This window comes from Callorhinus ursinus, unplaced genomic scaffold, assembly GCF_003265705.2.
Source record: "Callorhinus ursinus isolate GAN/ISIS: 27379988/994484 unplaced genomic scaffold, GSC_fseal_2.0 scaffold17, whole genome shotgun sequence".
In the NCBI taxonomy this organism is placed as follows: domain Eukaryota; kingdom Metazoa; phylum Chordata; class Mammalia; order Carnivora; family Otariidae; genus Callorhinus; species Callorhinus ursinus.
The window spans coordinates 39,625,105-39,639,338 of NW_027397079.1; the positions used below are offsets into that span (position 1 = coordinate 39,625,105).

General features: G+C 38.1%; 1 protein-coding gene across 3 annotated transcripts in view; it reads right to left on the reverse strand.

Annotated features, from left to right (window-relative positions):
- RNF170 (ring finger protein 170) overlaps nt 1-14,234 on the reverse strand; it is a 46,566-nt gene that overhangs the window by 10,788 nt on the left and 21,544 nt on the right. For all 3 annotated transcript variants that reach the window (XM_073902588.1, XM_025886222.2, XM_025886219.2), the window contains exons 3-5: nt 8,029-8,104; nt 4,799-4,907; nt 558-631 (exon numbers count right to left, since the gene is read on the reverse strand). In XM_073902588.1, coding sequence (XP_073758689.1) covers nt 558-631; nt 4,799-4,907; nt 8,029-8,104 — 259 coding nt within the window. The remainder of the gene's footprint in view (nt 1-557; nt 632-4,798; nt 4,908-8,028; nt 8,105-14,234) is intronic.

Here is a 14,234-nt window from a genome sequence, read left to right on the forward strand (position 1 = left end):
AATGTTTAGCAGCATTATTTACAATAGCCAAATTATGGAACAGTGCTAGTGTCCATTGACTGATGAATGGAAAAAGAAGATGAGGTATGTGTATATAATGGAATATTACTGAGCCATAAAAAAGAATGAAATCTTCCCATTTGCAATGACATGGATGGAGCTAGAGTATTATGCTGAGCAAAATAAGTCAGAGAAAGACAAATACCCTAGGATCTCACTCATATGTGGAATTTAAAAAACAAAACAAGAAAAGGGAAAAAGAGAGAGAGAGGCAAAGAAAGAAACAGACTCTTAACTATAGAGAGCAAACTGATGGTTACCAGAGGGGAGGTGGGTTGGGGGGGATGGGTGAAATAGGTGATGGGGATTAAGGAGCGTGCTTGTTGAGATGACCGCCAGATATTGTATGGAAGTGCTGATTCACTATATTGTACACCAGAAATGAAATTTAAATAAAAACTTAAAAAAGATCAAAACAATTCAAAAGTAGATACAGAAATGATAAAAATTTACAAAATGAACTAACATAAATGATGCTTTCTGGATACAAACATTACCGTTTGTCTACAGATTGGACAACTGATTGCCCCAAGCCATGAACCATATCGCCAGTATGCAATAATGCAGGTACCTAATGAGGAAAAAAACCTATTAATACTGATGTTTTAAATTTTAAAACCCATGAATTCTCAGAAAGTTTCAAATATCTGAAATATTTTTATAGTATCATCTTATATTAAAATATTTTTTATTTCATCCAACCCTTAGGCAAATTCAAATCTAGTAACAATTCCCAGCCATTGAAAATATTTTTATTTAAACTATTAGTTAAGATACAGACATTTTTATATAATCCAAAGCAAGCATGCATTAACTGCTTCAATGCTGAGACTTAATAGAAATATTGCACTTCTTATGTAAAATAAATAAACATCATTGCAAATATGACAACCAACAAATCACAGTATAAATTTTCTGGTCCAAATTTGGTATATATGTTACAAAAACATCACTTCTATTTTTTAAAGAATTTAGAAAGCCAAGTTACAGTGGTATAATAATAATTAAGTACCATGAACAAGGAACCAAAGGATACAAAGATTACAGGCTGTCTGACCTAATAAAGTTTATAATCCAGTTTAATAACTGAATCAACTTTTGTACTGGATGGATTTGATTTTTCTGCTAGAAGATGTTCATGAGCAGCAAAACAGCTTAAAGGAAGAGTTTATAGACCTCAAAAAGTGGCAGGTAAGCTAAGTGTAGAAGCACTAAAATTCAGGCCACTAACAAATGAAAAAGGAATATTTTATTTTATTCCATTTTTTTTTTTGAAGATTTTATTTATTTATTTGACAGAGCGAGAGCACAAGCAGGGAGGAGCAGAAGGAAGGGGAGAAGCAGGCTCCGGGCTGAGCAGGGAGCCCGCCGTGGGGCTTGATCCCAGAACTCTGGGATCATGACCTGAGCCACCCAGGTACCCCAAGAAGGAATATTTTAAAATACTGTCTGATGTTTAAGGGGCAAATTCATTTCTTCTCTGCAGGACACCTGTTTCTCATACAATTCAGGGCCCATTGTGAATGTGAACTAAGTGCTTTCAGCCTCCAGGATCTTTTGTTTTCTTATTCTTGTCTTAGCAACCTAGCTTAGCCCTCCTGCATTCCTTATTCTGATTCTTCCAGATCAGATAAATGACCAGAATTTAGACTAAGCAACGACGGGGCACCTGGGTGGCTCAGTCATTAAGCATCTGCCTTCGGCTCAGGTCAGGATCCCAGGGTCCTGGGATCGAGCCCCGCGTCGGGCTCCCTGCTCAGCGGGAAGCCTGCTTCTCCCTCTCCCACTCCCCCTGCTTGTGTTCCTGCTCTTGCTGTGTCTCTGTCACATAAATAAATAAAATCTTAAAAAAAATAGAATAAGCAACGACAAATTGAGAAGACCAAGGTGATATAGTGAAATCAATCAGAAGGTAGTTAAATCTCAAACTGTTTACTATTTAAGTACAAAAGGAATGCAGGGAGGGAGAACTCTGGGATGCATCAGAGAGTAATTTGTAGATGAGAAAGGATTTGAATTGAACTTTGTAGGATAGGGAAGATTTAGATATAGAAAACAGGAAGTAGGATGCTCCCAGTTTTATGAACAGAAAGGAGCAAATGCTAGAAGTAGAAACAAATGGTATGTGAGAAGAATGGTGAGCAAACCAAGGGGCTAAGCAAAGGCTATCCACATTGGACATAACAGTGACTATGTGGAAAAACAGGTACGATGATTTAAAGATGAATTTGAAAGCCAAACAATATGTGGCATCTTTTCCTACTCTGAGTGCTGTGTTAGATAATATTAATTTGAGTAATCTAATTTCACATAGAAACTATATGAAAGCAAAACTTATAGATCTTGTTAGTATTATTATTAACATCTGTAATGATGCCTCAGCTTTACTACTTGTTCACTCAAAAATTCAATGTTTTGACATATATTAACTTATTTAATCCACATCTCAAGTACAGGTGTCCTTGCTTTGCAAATTATGTAATGGCCACTGACTGCACAGAAAAACTATGGTCCAGCAAAGCAAATGCTCCAGTTCACACATATCTGCTATGATGTGCTCAAGGTTTTCCCTTTTCTTCAGCTTTCCCCCCTATAAAAAGAGAGATCCACTTAAATAAGATGGTGGGAGAGATGACTCACTGACTTTAGTCTGGGTCATAATCTCTCTGAGTCTATTTCTAAAATGGGGTAACACTTCATAAGACTGCTGAAGAATTAAATAAAACAATATGGGTTACAAATGCAAGTAAGATGAAGTCAGTTGCTACTATTATTCTTAGCTCACTATAAAGGAACAGAACTTAGTTCCATATACAGAGCTAAACTAAGGTGCTCTTGATATATATCGTATCAATATACTTGAATTACTATTCAGAGAAACACATTTGTTTATTGAGAAGTTGAATGACTGGTGTTTTAAATCTTTGAACCTAGAGACAGTAAATAAAAGTATCTAACAAGTACAGCAGGCTATTAGAAGCAATCTACCCAATTACCTCAGACCCAGAAACCAAGAACACAATACAGCCATCTTTCAATTGACTGGGGCTATCCACTCAGTGAATTACCTAAGGCTGGGTTGGTAAATGGAGTTCACCTAGCCTGCCAAACCTCATTGATTCTTAACACCTGCCTGAAGTACTATGTTAAAGGATGGTTGAGGCCATATCTAGGCTCGGAAAGAATGTCCAATTGATTAGGACTATCTACCAGGGCACCCAGGTGGCTCAGATGGTTAAGCATCTGCCTTTGGCTTGGCTCTGGTCATGGTCCCGGGGTCCTGGGATTGAGCCCCAGATCAAGCCCCACATTGGGCTCCCTACTTGGCAGGGAGCCTGCTTCTCCCTCTCCTTCTACTGTTCCCCCCGCTTGGCTCTCTTGCTCTCTCCATCAAATAAATAAAATCTTAAAAAAAAAAAAAGAAAAGAAAAAAGGTATATCTACCAGAGGTTTGAGAGGCGGAAAAGTATCTGCTTTCTCTCATGGCCATTTAATTCTCTCTATCCGATGTTTCATGATTTTGCTGCTCATGAGCATTCCCAACAGATAAAGATGGACACTGAAATGAGTGTTTTGTAACTTGTTAGCTAACTTAGGGAAAAACCTTAGGGAAGAGGATAAAATTGATGGACGATGCAATAATGGGATTGGTCAATACTTACTAAAGGAGCACAGGTATAGAAAACCTTGCATTGCATGATATGGATTTCAAATTATTTCCATCCCTAGTAATTCTACACAAACTCAACAGGTACAAAGGGGGAAAAGAAACTTAAAGGATCATCGTATGCTACGTTTTAAATTGTCTTAAAATGGAAAATGGGTACATTTTGGGAGCAATTAGAACCCTATCTTGAATACAGCCATTGAAACAGAAAGAAATACTATAAATAAAACAACAGGTCTAGTGAATGGGTAAATGTAAAGCAAAGAGTAGTCGTAGAAGCTACTAATCACACAGCAGAAGTGACCACAGGGTTTGAAGTTAGACCTACATTTAAAATCTGGCTCTTTCTTTTAGCAGCTGGGTTACCCTTTGTAGAATTTCTTAATTCAGCTTCAGATTCCTCATATGTGGGATTCAAGGAGATGAAGGATGTTAAGTGTCCAGCACGTAGTAGCATGCAGTAACTGACTCTCCCCAATCTCATAGGACCGTAATGAGCAGTGACTATACGATATCTCATTCTTTATGAAATCTTTCTGGAGGGTCAGGAAAAACTCCCAGAGGTAGAAAGCACCCCTTTCTGATACTAGGCAAGTGTGCAATCTATATTCTCTTCTTGTCCTACTCTATGATCTAGGCTCATCATTCTCTCTTAGCACCCTCTGAGGTCAAAACAAAAAACAGGCTAACAACTTTTGTGCTGATGCAGGGTACAAAGGAGGTAAGAGTGCTAAAGGGAAGGTCTTGGGCAGGTCCTTAAAAGAATCTTCCGGCCTTGGGAAGAATGAATAATAAATGAAACTACCAAAAGGTGATAAACAATGAGGGATTCAGTGAATTCCTCATGGTATTCATATACTTGAATTACCATTCAAAGAAACATATTTCTGTTTATTAAGAAGTTGAACAACTAGTGTTTTTTCATCTTGGAGTTCACAGAAACTAAATGAATGTGGCTAACAAGTGGAGCGGGATATCAGAAGCAATCTACCCCATTCACGTAATACAAAATGTGACAACATTAGGAATCCAGCCTAGTCACTTTCCCCAAATAGAGCACTGTTTGCTTACCACAAAAAAGATGCCCACAGTTTGTTTCAACAGGGAAGGCAGCTTGATGTAAACAGATTGGACAGTACATGTCAGTGTAGAACTGCTGTCGAGCAGCAGCAGGGGCATCCTGATGAGAAAATACGTATGCACAGTTACACAAAATTATCTCGAGGAATACAATTATACCTAAGGACACAGTCCAGAGTGCATAATCCTCATCAAATTTTAGATGTGCAGTAGGTTTAAAGTTTTCTAAGTTTGATAAAGTTATGAGGCTATATTATTGTTTTATTTAACTTCATGGTTTCTACCTTCCTTCCTGAACATGACATAGACAAAAACCTACATTAACTTCGGAGTTTCTCTTTCACGCTGTTAGAATGACTAAGTTATTCTGAGAAACTCAAGGCTTAGCTAATGCAAAAGTTAAAGACATGTCAAATGTTTCCCAAGTATTGGCTTTTAATCATTTTTAAATTTACATAAAATTAATTAACATATAGTGTATTATTAGTTTCAGAGGTAGAGGTCAGTGATTCATCAGTCTTATGTAACACCCAGAGCTCGTAACATCACGTGCCCTCCTTAATGCCCATCCCCCAGTTACCCTGCCCCCTCCATCCCCTCCCCCCACCCCGCTTTAACCATTTTTAACATTTTTCATTCATACATTCCTGACAAATGTTGCATGTATGCTGTACCTCACAAGGGTCCAGAATTAAAACTTTCAAAGAAGAATACTGGTCATTTCGGAAGAAGGAAAATTTAATACACTGGTAACGTGGGCTTAATCTTTCACATGGTCAGATTAATACATTTAATGTTCCTCAGTTATATCACTGTTGTGACTGTAATAGGAATGTGGAATAGAATCACCACTACAAGAAGCATCCAGATATCAAAGAACCCACCAGAATATAAGTGATATGAGGATAAGGACTTTTATCTATAGGACTCATGGTGGTGACCCAGGAACTAGAAAAGTATCTAACACTAGTATGTAATGTGTATCTCTTAAAATACGTATAAAAACCTATTTTTACAGCACCCAGCACTCCTCTTATAAACAAAGTAGCCAGCATTAAGAAAGAACATCAAATTACCAAAAAAATTATAAAATTGGCTAAATATGAACTATTAGTTGTAAACTGAATCAAAGATTTTTATCACCCTAAATTAGTAAACATAACTAAAAACCTCCTATTTCTTAAATCAGTACTAAAATGCTAGAATATTCTATAAGCCATGGTCACACGTTGATGTTAGTCTTTTATATCATTTTTAATGGTGCAAAAAAGAAAAACATACAGCTCTTAATGTCCCCCTATCTTTTGTCTTCATCATTATTCTTTGGAAATTAACTAAAACAAAACAAAACAACAAAAACCACTTGCCAGTGCGGTCCAACAGAACTTTATGCAGTAATGGAAATTTTTATCTGTGGGTATTGAGTACTTGGAAAGGTGACTAGTGTAACTCTAAAGTACTGAATTTTAAATTTTATTTAATTTTAGTTAATTTAAAATTAAATTAGCTACATATGGGTAGTGGCTACCATATAGGACAGCACAGAAAGGGCTAAGTCACTGGCTTTATTCTAACTAGAGCTAAATGCCATGCCCAAGGAAGGTGTGAGGAAGGAGAATTGTACAGTGGTACAAAGGGATGTGGAAGATGCGACTCAATGTGGGACTTCTGTATAGCCAGATCCATTCATGTAACGCCAGCGTGAATTTAAGTACCGTCTTAGTGATCTAATATGTTAGATGGGAATGATAATTGTTGCCTTACTGACCATGTTTGTAGATTAAATAAGACAGCTGTAGGTGAAAGCACTCTGTAGGTTATAAAACACTATCCCAGCATGAATTATTAATAACAGTAGCTCTGGAACAGATTACTACTAACATTCTTAAACTATTTTTGCATCAGTGAATTTGTTTTATGAAGGCAGGAATTCTTGTTTGTTTAGCTCACAACTGAATCCTCAATGCCTAGAACAGTGTCTAGCATATGGATGTTTAATAAATATTTGGTGAATGGAGAAACTGTAAAACACTCTTTGGAATTAAATTTTGGTTGGTGAGTAGGAAATCAATTTTTAATTTTTATTTTTTGATATTAGGTATTTTGGCATGAAGGTGTACAATATCCTACTTACTCCAGGTTTCATGAAATATATTACACTTCTGGTTCTTAACAGAGTCCATCTGGTTAAAAGCACAGAGGAGAAAGAAAAGTTTTCTTCTTTGCCTAACTAGTTTTGCTAACTCTGACCACTGAAGAAAAAGAAGAGGGAAAAAAAAAAAAAAAGCCACCCCTTGTAGTCATCTCTTTGTAGGTCTTCTGGGAATATGTAGGTCTTGGGAAAAAAAATAGTTTTTCCACTACATTTCATTAAAGCCAATTAGTGATTATTTCCTCACAAATAAATAACAGGAAAACTGCTAGGGTTTTTTGTTTTGTTTTGTTTTTTGCAAATCAAAAGGCTTTTATTGAAAAATGGCCAGACCCTGCTCAATCCACCCACCTCTGCACCCTGGTAGCAACCAGTTTAGCTTTTTAACTTGTATTTTCTGATATTTACCTACATAATTAAAAGTCATATGCTTATACTGCTATTTCTTAATTTACCAACTTCAGACATCTATTGTCTTCCTGTTGAAATAAAGAAGTTAGCTGTATTCCAGCCCCATCCTCCTGCCCAGTATATCTGGAGCAGTATTTTTAGGTAACTCAGTGATCAGCATTCCTATTAAGAAAATGTGGCTCTTTATTTCCCCCAAAGCTCTATCAAAACTGCTCTCCACCTCTCTTCCCCCACAAAAGTTCTGTCAGGTTCCATATTCTGTTTTGGGCTTCCTTTTCCCAGGAGTGTTCCCTCCCATACCACACTGCCCAGCTATCTGCAGGAGCTCTCTTCTCCAGGGCTTTCTCCCATGTCCCTGCTTCTTGGTCCTCTGTCTCTGTTAGCTTACTCTCTGCCTTTGGAAATTCCAGTTGCTTCCTAAGAGATTGGTCAGAGGCTGTTTTTAAAGCAAGTTTAAAAAAAAAAACACATAAAAACATCTGAGTAGTTAAGACTGGTCATTTACCTAATCTGAAAATATACAATCAATAGAATAATTAATAAAGCAGGAAATTAGTCCATGTTTCCAAAAAGTAATTGCTTCATCACAATTTCATATGCAAGGGCAATAATAACGTTACTCTTTATATAAATGCACATATTTATATAACAACAGTACCTGTTCTGTTTGAAGTTGCTCCCGAAGCACCCTTACTAGCTCTTGGTTTTCTGGGTGAATGTTCTGATGTGCATTTCTGTTGAATAAAATATAATAAACTTTGAATATAAAATATTGCCAGATGAATCAGGTTTTTTTTTTTTGAGATTTTATTTTTTTAAGTAATCTCTACATCCAATGTGGGGCTCCCACTCAGGACCCCGAGATCAAGAATCATATGCTCTACTGACTAAACCAGCCAGACGCCCCGAATCAGTTTCTTTATGGGTCTAATTTTCAACCAAGAACTACTGATAACTTCATAAATGTAAATGATGGTATATAACTGTCTCCAATTCCAGGACTGAACATTCCAGGTTACTCTATGAGGAGTTCTAAGATCATTGAGTATGGGCTGATTTCAGGTTCAACTGGCAAATGATGAAACCCAGAGGCCTAGTGCCTTGTAGATTTGATGTAACTGCAGGCTTACAAATCATATGAAGAACAATTAACACCTTTATTTCTTCTGTGAAATTCCTTCAAAATAAGCAACTATATAATTATATTATTATGCATTTGAACACTTATCCATATCTAATTAGATCTTTCCACCTATAAGGGGAGAGGTACAGAAAAAAACAGAAAATCAAACTGTATCATATAGAAAAGCCCAAACCTAAAATACCACTAATATCTTAACATTAACAATTAAAACAGAGACTCAAAGGAAAGAATTTAGTGGCTGATATAAAGGATGAGATAAGACATGTGGGTATTGGAAATCAGAAGTGGAGGTTCAGTTGGCAGGGTGAGGGTGAAGATACCCAACTGATTCACAGCTTAATTCCATTTGGCTATAACAGTTTCTTCTAAACTTAAACATTTTTATTTTTTATTTATTTTTAAAGATTTTATTTGAGAGAGCAAGAGAGTGAGAGAAAGAGCACAGAGTGGGGGAGGGAGAGAGAGAAGCAGGCTCCCTGCTGAGCAGCGAGCCCAATGAGGGACTCAATCCCAGGACCCTGGGATCATGACCTGAGTCAAAGGCAGGCACTTAACCGACTGAGCCACCCAGGCGCCCCTGAACTTGAACATTTTTAACAGCAATATTTTAAGTCCACAAAATCCCAGCATTACTCTATTGTATAAGAGCCTTTATTCTCTGGGTGAGCTAATACTCAACAGTGATAAAACCTCTAAATCAGGGGCACATGGGTGGCTCAGTCAGTTAAGTGTCTGCTTTCGGCCAGGTCATGATCCCAGCGTCCTGGGATCAAACCCCAGAAGAGCCTGCTTCTCCCTCTCCCTCTGCTCCTCTCCCCACTTCAAATTAAATAAATAAAATAAAATAAAATAAAATAAAATATAAATGTAGTAAAGCTACTTGAACTCTATTTAAATACCTTAAATTTTGGTAGATTTGGTAGATCAGTCTAGGGGTGCCTGAGTGGCTCAGCTGGTTAACTGTTTGACTCTTGGTTTCGGCTCAGGTCATGATCTCGGGGTTATGGGATGGAGCCCTGTGTTGGGCTCTGTGCTCAGTGGGGAGTCTGCTTGAGATTCTCTCTCTCTCTCCCCCCCCCACTCGTGTTCTCTCTCTCTAAAATCAATAAATGAATCTTTAAAAAAATGTGATCATCTCAGCTATGAGAAAATGACACTAAGTAGGTCTAAATAAAGTAAGATGTCAAGGAAAACAGTGGCTCTAATACAGAAACAAAGTACGTCATTTACTAACGACTTAGGGTCCTTCGTTATTCTTTGAAAGGAGAAACCAAAATTATCCAGTTATGTGGACCTGGAAAGAAGCCAGGAAGCTCTAATATGAAGAAAGAAATGATACCCAAACCTTGGGTCAAGAAACAAAGTCTGAATCAAAGTCTACAAATGTGTAAGTCTGTGGTTTATAGGTTAAACTGCTTATGAAACCCTTTGGACTGGCTTTTGGTATGGCAACAAATGGCAACTATTTTAACAGCTTAAGACAAAGAAATTTATCATAACTATAATACATTGCTGAAGGAAATTAAAGAAGACACAAAAAAATGGAAAGACATCTTGTGTTCCCAGACTGGAAGACTTAAAATTTTTAAGATGTCAGTACTACCCAAAGTGACCTGTTTACAGATTCAGTGCAATCCCTGTCAAAATCCAAACACCATTCTTTGCAAAAATAGAAAAACCCAGATCTTAGGAAGATGGCACACTAGGAGGATCCTGAGCTCACCACCTCTCACAGACACATCAAGGCAACAATTACCTCATAATACAATTCACTCTGAAACTGATGACTGGGAAAACAGTTCCTCCACAGCTAAGGACATAAAGAGAAGTCCACATTGAGAAGGGTGAGAGGAGCAGAGATGAGGTCAGGATTCAAACCCCTTGCACGGCATCCCACAAGTGGGAGGGCTATCACAGGCACAAAGGTCAACTCTGAAAAGGGAGGGGATGAAGCCTAACACTGGACACCCCCAGCCCTGGGGAACTGCACTGGAAACACAAGCCTTCATAACGTCTGGCTTTGAAAATCAGTGGTTGAACTCCATGAGAGCTGGAGAGTTACAGGAAACCAATTCTCTGCTCTTAAAAATCCAATGTTTTATATTATCACTTGGTCTGAGAACCAGCAGAACCAACAGTTTGAAAAGCACCTGCATTATACGTGAAGGACATTTATTAATTTTAGGGCATGTGTCAGAGAGGCAGAGATCTACAGGAATTTTCTCTGGAAAAGGAAGTGCTGGTAAGGCACCATTCTTCCTGCCTTCCTTTGGCCAAGGTAGCCAGATGGCCATGGGGGGCAGTTCTGATACTCTCTATCTGCCTTGCTAGTCTTGCTAGCCATGTCAGCCATGCTCGCCCCATCCCAGCATTCACCTGTGGACCTGCCCTACCCAACCATCCCACCCTGGCAGGCACCTATCCTGCTGCACCCAGTCAGCAGTCCTGGCTAGAACCAGCACCTGCTCCAAAGCAATTCCTGTCCCAGAGAGGGAGAAGAGCCAGGCCTGCACACCAGCATGGCTGCACCAGTTGTGGCTGAGCCTCTCAGCCAGCTGTGCAGGAACCAGCCCCACCGACCAAAATGGCAGCACTACACATGCCCAGGCAACAAGTGAAGGGCACATGCAGCCTACACAGAGAACACCACTGGAACACCTGATTCTAGTGACCAGGGAGGACTGTGCTACTGGGCCCCACAGGACACCTACATAAGACCAATACCTGCAAGACCAGAAGACATAGCTGACATACCTAATACATAGAAACAAACACAGAAAATCAGAAAAAATGAGGGGACAGAGGATTGTTCCAAACAAAAGAACAAGACAAAACCTGAAAAAAAAAAAACAAGCACAATGGAGATAAGTAACCTACCTAACGAAGAGTTCAAAGTAATGGTCATAAACATGTTCACTGGACTTGAGAGAAGAGTGGATGAACTCAGTGAGACCATCACAAAGATAAAATATAAAAAGAACCAATCATTGCTGAAAAATAGGGGCGCGTGGGTAGCTCAGTCGGTTAAGCGTCTGCCTTCAGCTCAGGTCATGATCTCGGGGTTCTGGGATTGAGCCCCACTTCCAGCTCCCTGCTCAGCGAGGAGTCTGCTTTTCCCTCTCCCTCTGACCCTTCCCTCTCCCGGCTTGTGCTCTCTCTCAAATAAATAAATAAAATCTTAAAAAAAAAAAGGTGAAAAATACAATAAGTGCAATAAAAAATACACTTGAGGGAATCAACAACAGATTAGAAGATGCAGAACAGTTCAGTGACTGGAAGACAAAGTAGTGGAAAGCACCCAAGCTGAAGAGAAAGAAAAAAGAATTTTTATTTTTTTAAAAGATTTTATTTATTTGACACAGAGAGAGAGAGAGCACACAAGCAGGGGTAGTGGCAGGCAGAGGGAGAGGGAGAAGCAGGTTCCCCACAGAGCAGGGAGAGTCCAATGTGGGACTCGACCCAGGACCCCAGGATCATGACCTGAGCCAAAGGCAGTCATTTAACCAACTGAGCCACCCAGGCACCCAGAAAAAAGAATTTTTAAAAAATGAGGAAAGGTCAGAGATCTCTATGACAACATACTAACATTCACATTATAGGCAGAAGAAAAAGACAAAGGGGCAGAAGACTTTTTGAAGAAATAATAGCTGAAAACTTCCCTAAATTGGGGAAGGAAACAGATATCCAAGCCTAGGGAACACAGAGAGCCCCAAAAAAGATGAACCCAAGAAGGTTCACACCAAGACACATAATTAAAATGCCAAAAATTAAAGAGAGAATCATTAAAGCAGCAAGAGAAAATAAAATAGTTATATACAAGGGAAATCCCATAAGGGTATCAGCTGATTTTTCACAGATACTTTGCAGGCCAAAAATAACTGGTATGATATATTCAAACTCCTAAAGTAAAAAGCGTATAACCAAGAATACTCTATCTGCCAGAGTTGCCATTCAGAATTGAAGGAGATATAAAGTTTCCCAGACCAACAAAAGTTAAAGGAGTTCATCAGTACTAAACCAGCCTTACAAGAAATGTTAAATGGACTTCTTTAAGCAGGAAAAAAAAAAAGTCAAAACTATAAGTAACAAAATTATGAAAGGAAAAAATTTCACTGGTAAAGCAAACATACAGTAAAGGTAGTAGATCATTCATAAAACTAGTATGAAGGTTAAAATACAAAAGTAGTAAAATCAATTATATCTACAGAAACTAGTTGAGCTACACACACACACACACACACACACACACACACATACACACACACATACAAGATAAGGGTGCCTGGCTGGCTTAGCCAGCAGAACATGTGAATCTTGATCTCAGGGTCATGAGTTCAAGCTCCACGTTAGGTGTAGAGCTTACTTAAAAAAAAAAAAAAGACACACACAAAATAGATGTAAAATATGCCATCATGTACATAAAACATGCAGGGGAAGGAGCAAAAATGTACTGCTTTTAGAATGTGTTTGCACTTAAGCACCTTCAACGTAATATAGACTGCTATATATACATAGGATGTTATATATGAATCTCATGGTAACCACAAACCAAAAGCCTGTAATAGATACACAAAACATAAAGAGAATAGAATCTAAGCAAACACTAAAAAAAATCATCAAATTACAAGGGAAGAGAGCAAAAGAAGGAAAACAGAACAAAAACAACCAGAGAACAGCTGACAAAATGGCAGTATCTACAGACCTATCAGCAATTACTTTTTACTATTTTTTTCATCATAGTAAGTGTACTCTTTAATCCCCATCACCTATTTTACCCATCCTCTAAACAACCTCCCCTCTGGTAACCATCTCTCTATAGTTAAGACTCATTGGTTTGTCTTTCTCACTTTTTTTTTTCCTTTGCTCATCTGTTGTTTTAAATTCCATATGAGTAAGATCATAAGGTATTTGTCTTTCTCCAACTTATTTCACATAGCATTACACTCTGTAACTCTATCCATATTGTTGCAAATGACAAGATTTCATTATTTTTTATGGCTGAATAATATGCCATTGTATATGTATACCACATCTTCTTTATTCATCCAACAATGGACACTTGGGCTGCTTCCATAATTGGGCTATTGTAAATAATGCTGCAGTAAACATAGGGGTACATGTATCCTGTTCATTAGTGCTTTTGTATTTTGGGGGTAAATACCTAGTACAGTGATTACTGAATCACAGGCTAGTTCTATTTTACATTTTTTAAGGAACCTCCATACTGTTTTCCACAGTGGTTGCACCAGTTTCCATTCCCACGAACAGTGCATGAGGATTCCTTTTTCTCCACATCCTTTCCAGCACTTATTGTTTCTTGTTTTTGATTTTAGCCATTCTGATAGGTGTGAGGTGATATCTCATCATGGTTTTAATTTGCATTTCCCTGATGATTAATGATGTTGAGCATCTTTTCATGTGTCTGTTGGCCATCTGGATGTCTTCTTTGGAGAAATGTCTGTTCCTATCTTCTGCCCATTTTTTAATTGTATTATTTGTGTTTTTTTTGGTGTTGAGTTGTATAAGTTCTTCATATATTTTGGATACTAACCCTTTATTGGAGATATCATTTCCAAATATCTTCTCCCATTCACTAGGCTGTCTTTTTTGTTTGGTTGATGGCTTCCTTTGCTGTGCAGAAGCTTTTTATTTTGAGGTAGTCCCAATAGTTTATTTTTGCTTTTATTTCCCTTACCTCAGGAAACAAATTTAGAAAAATG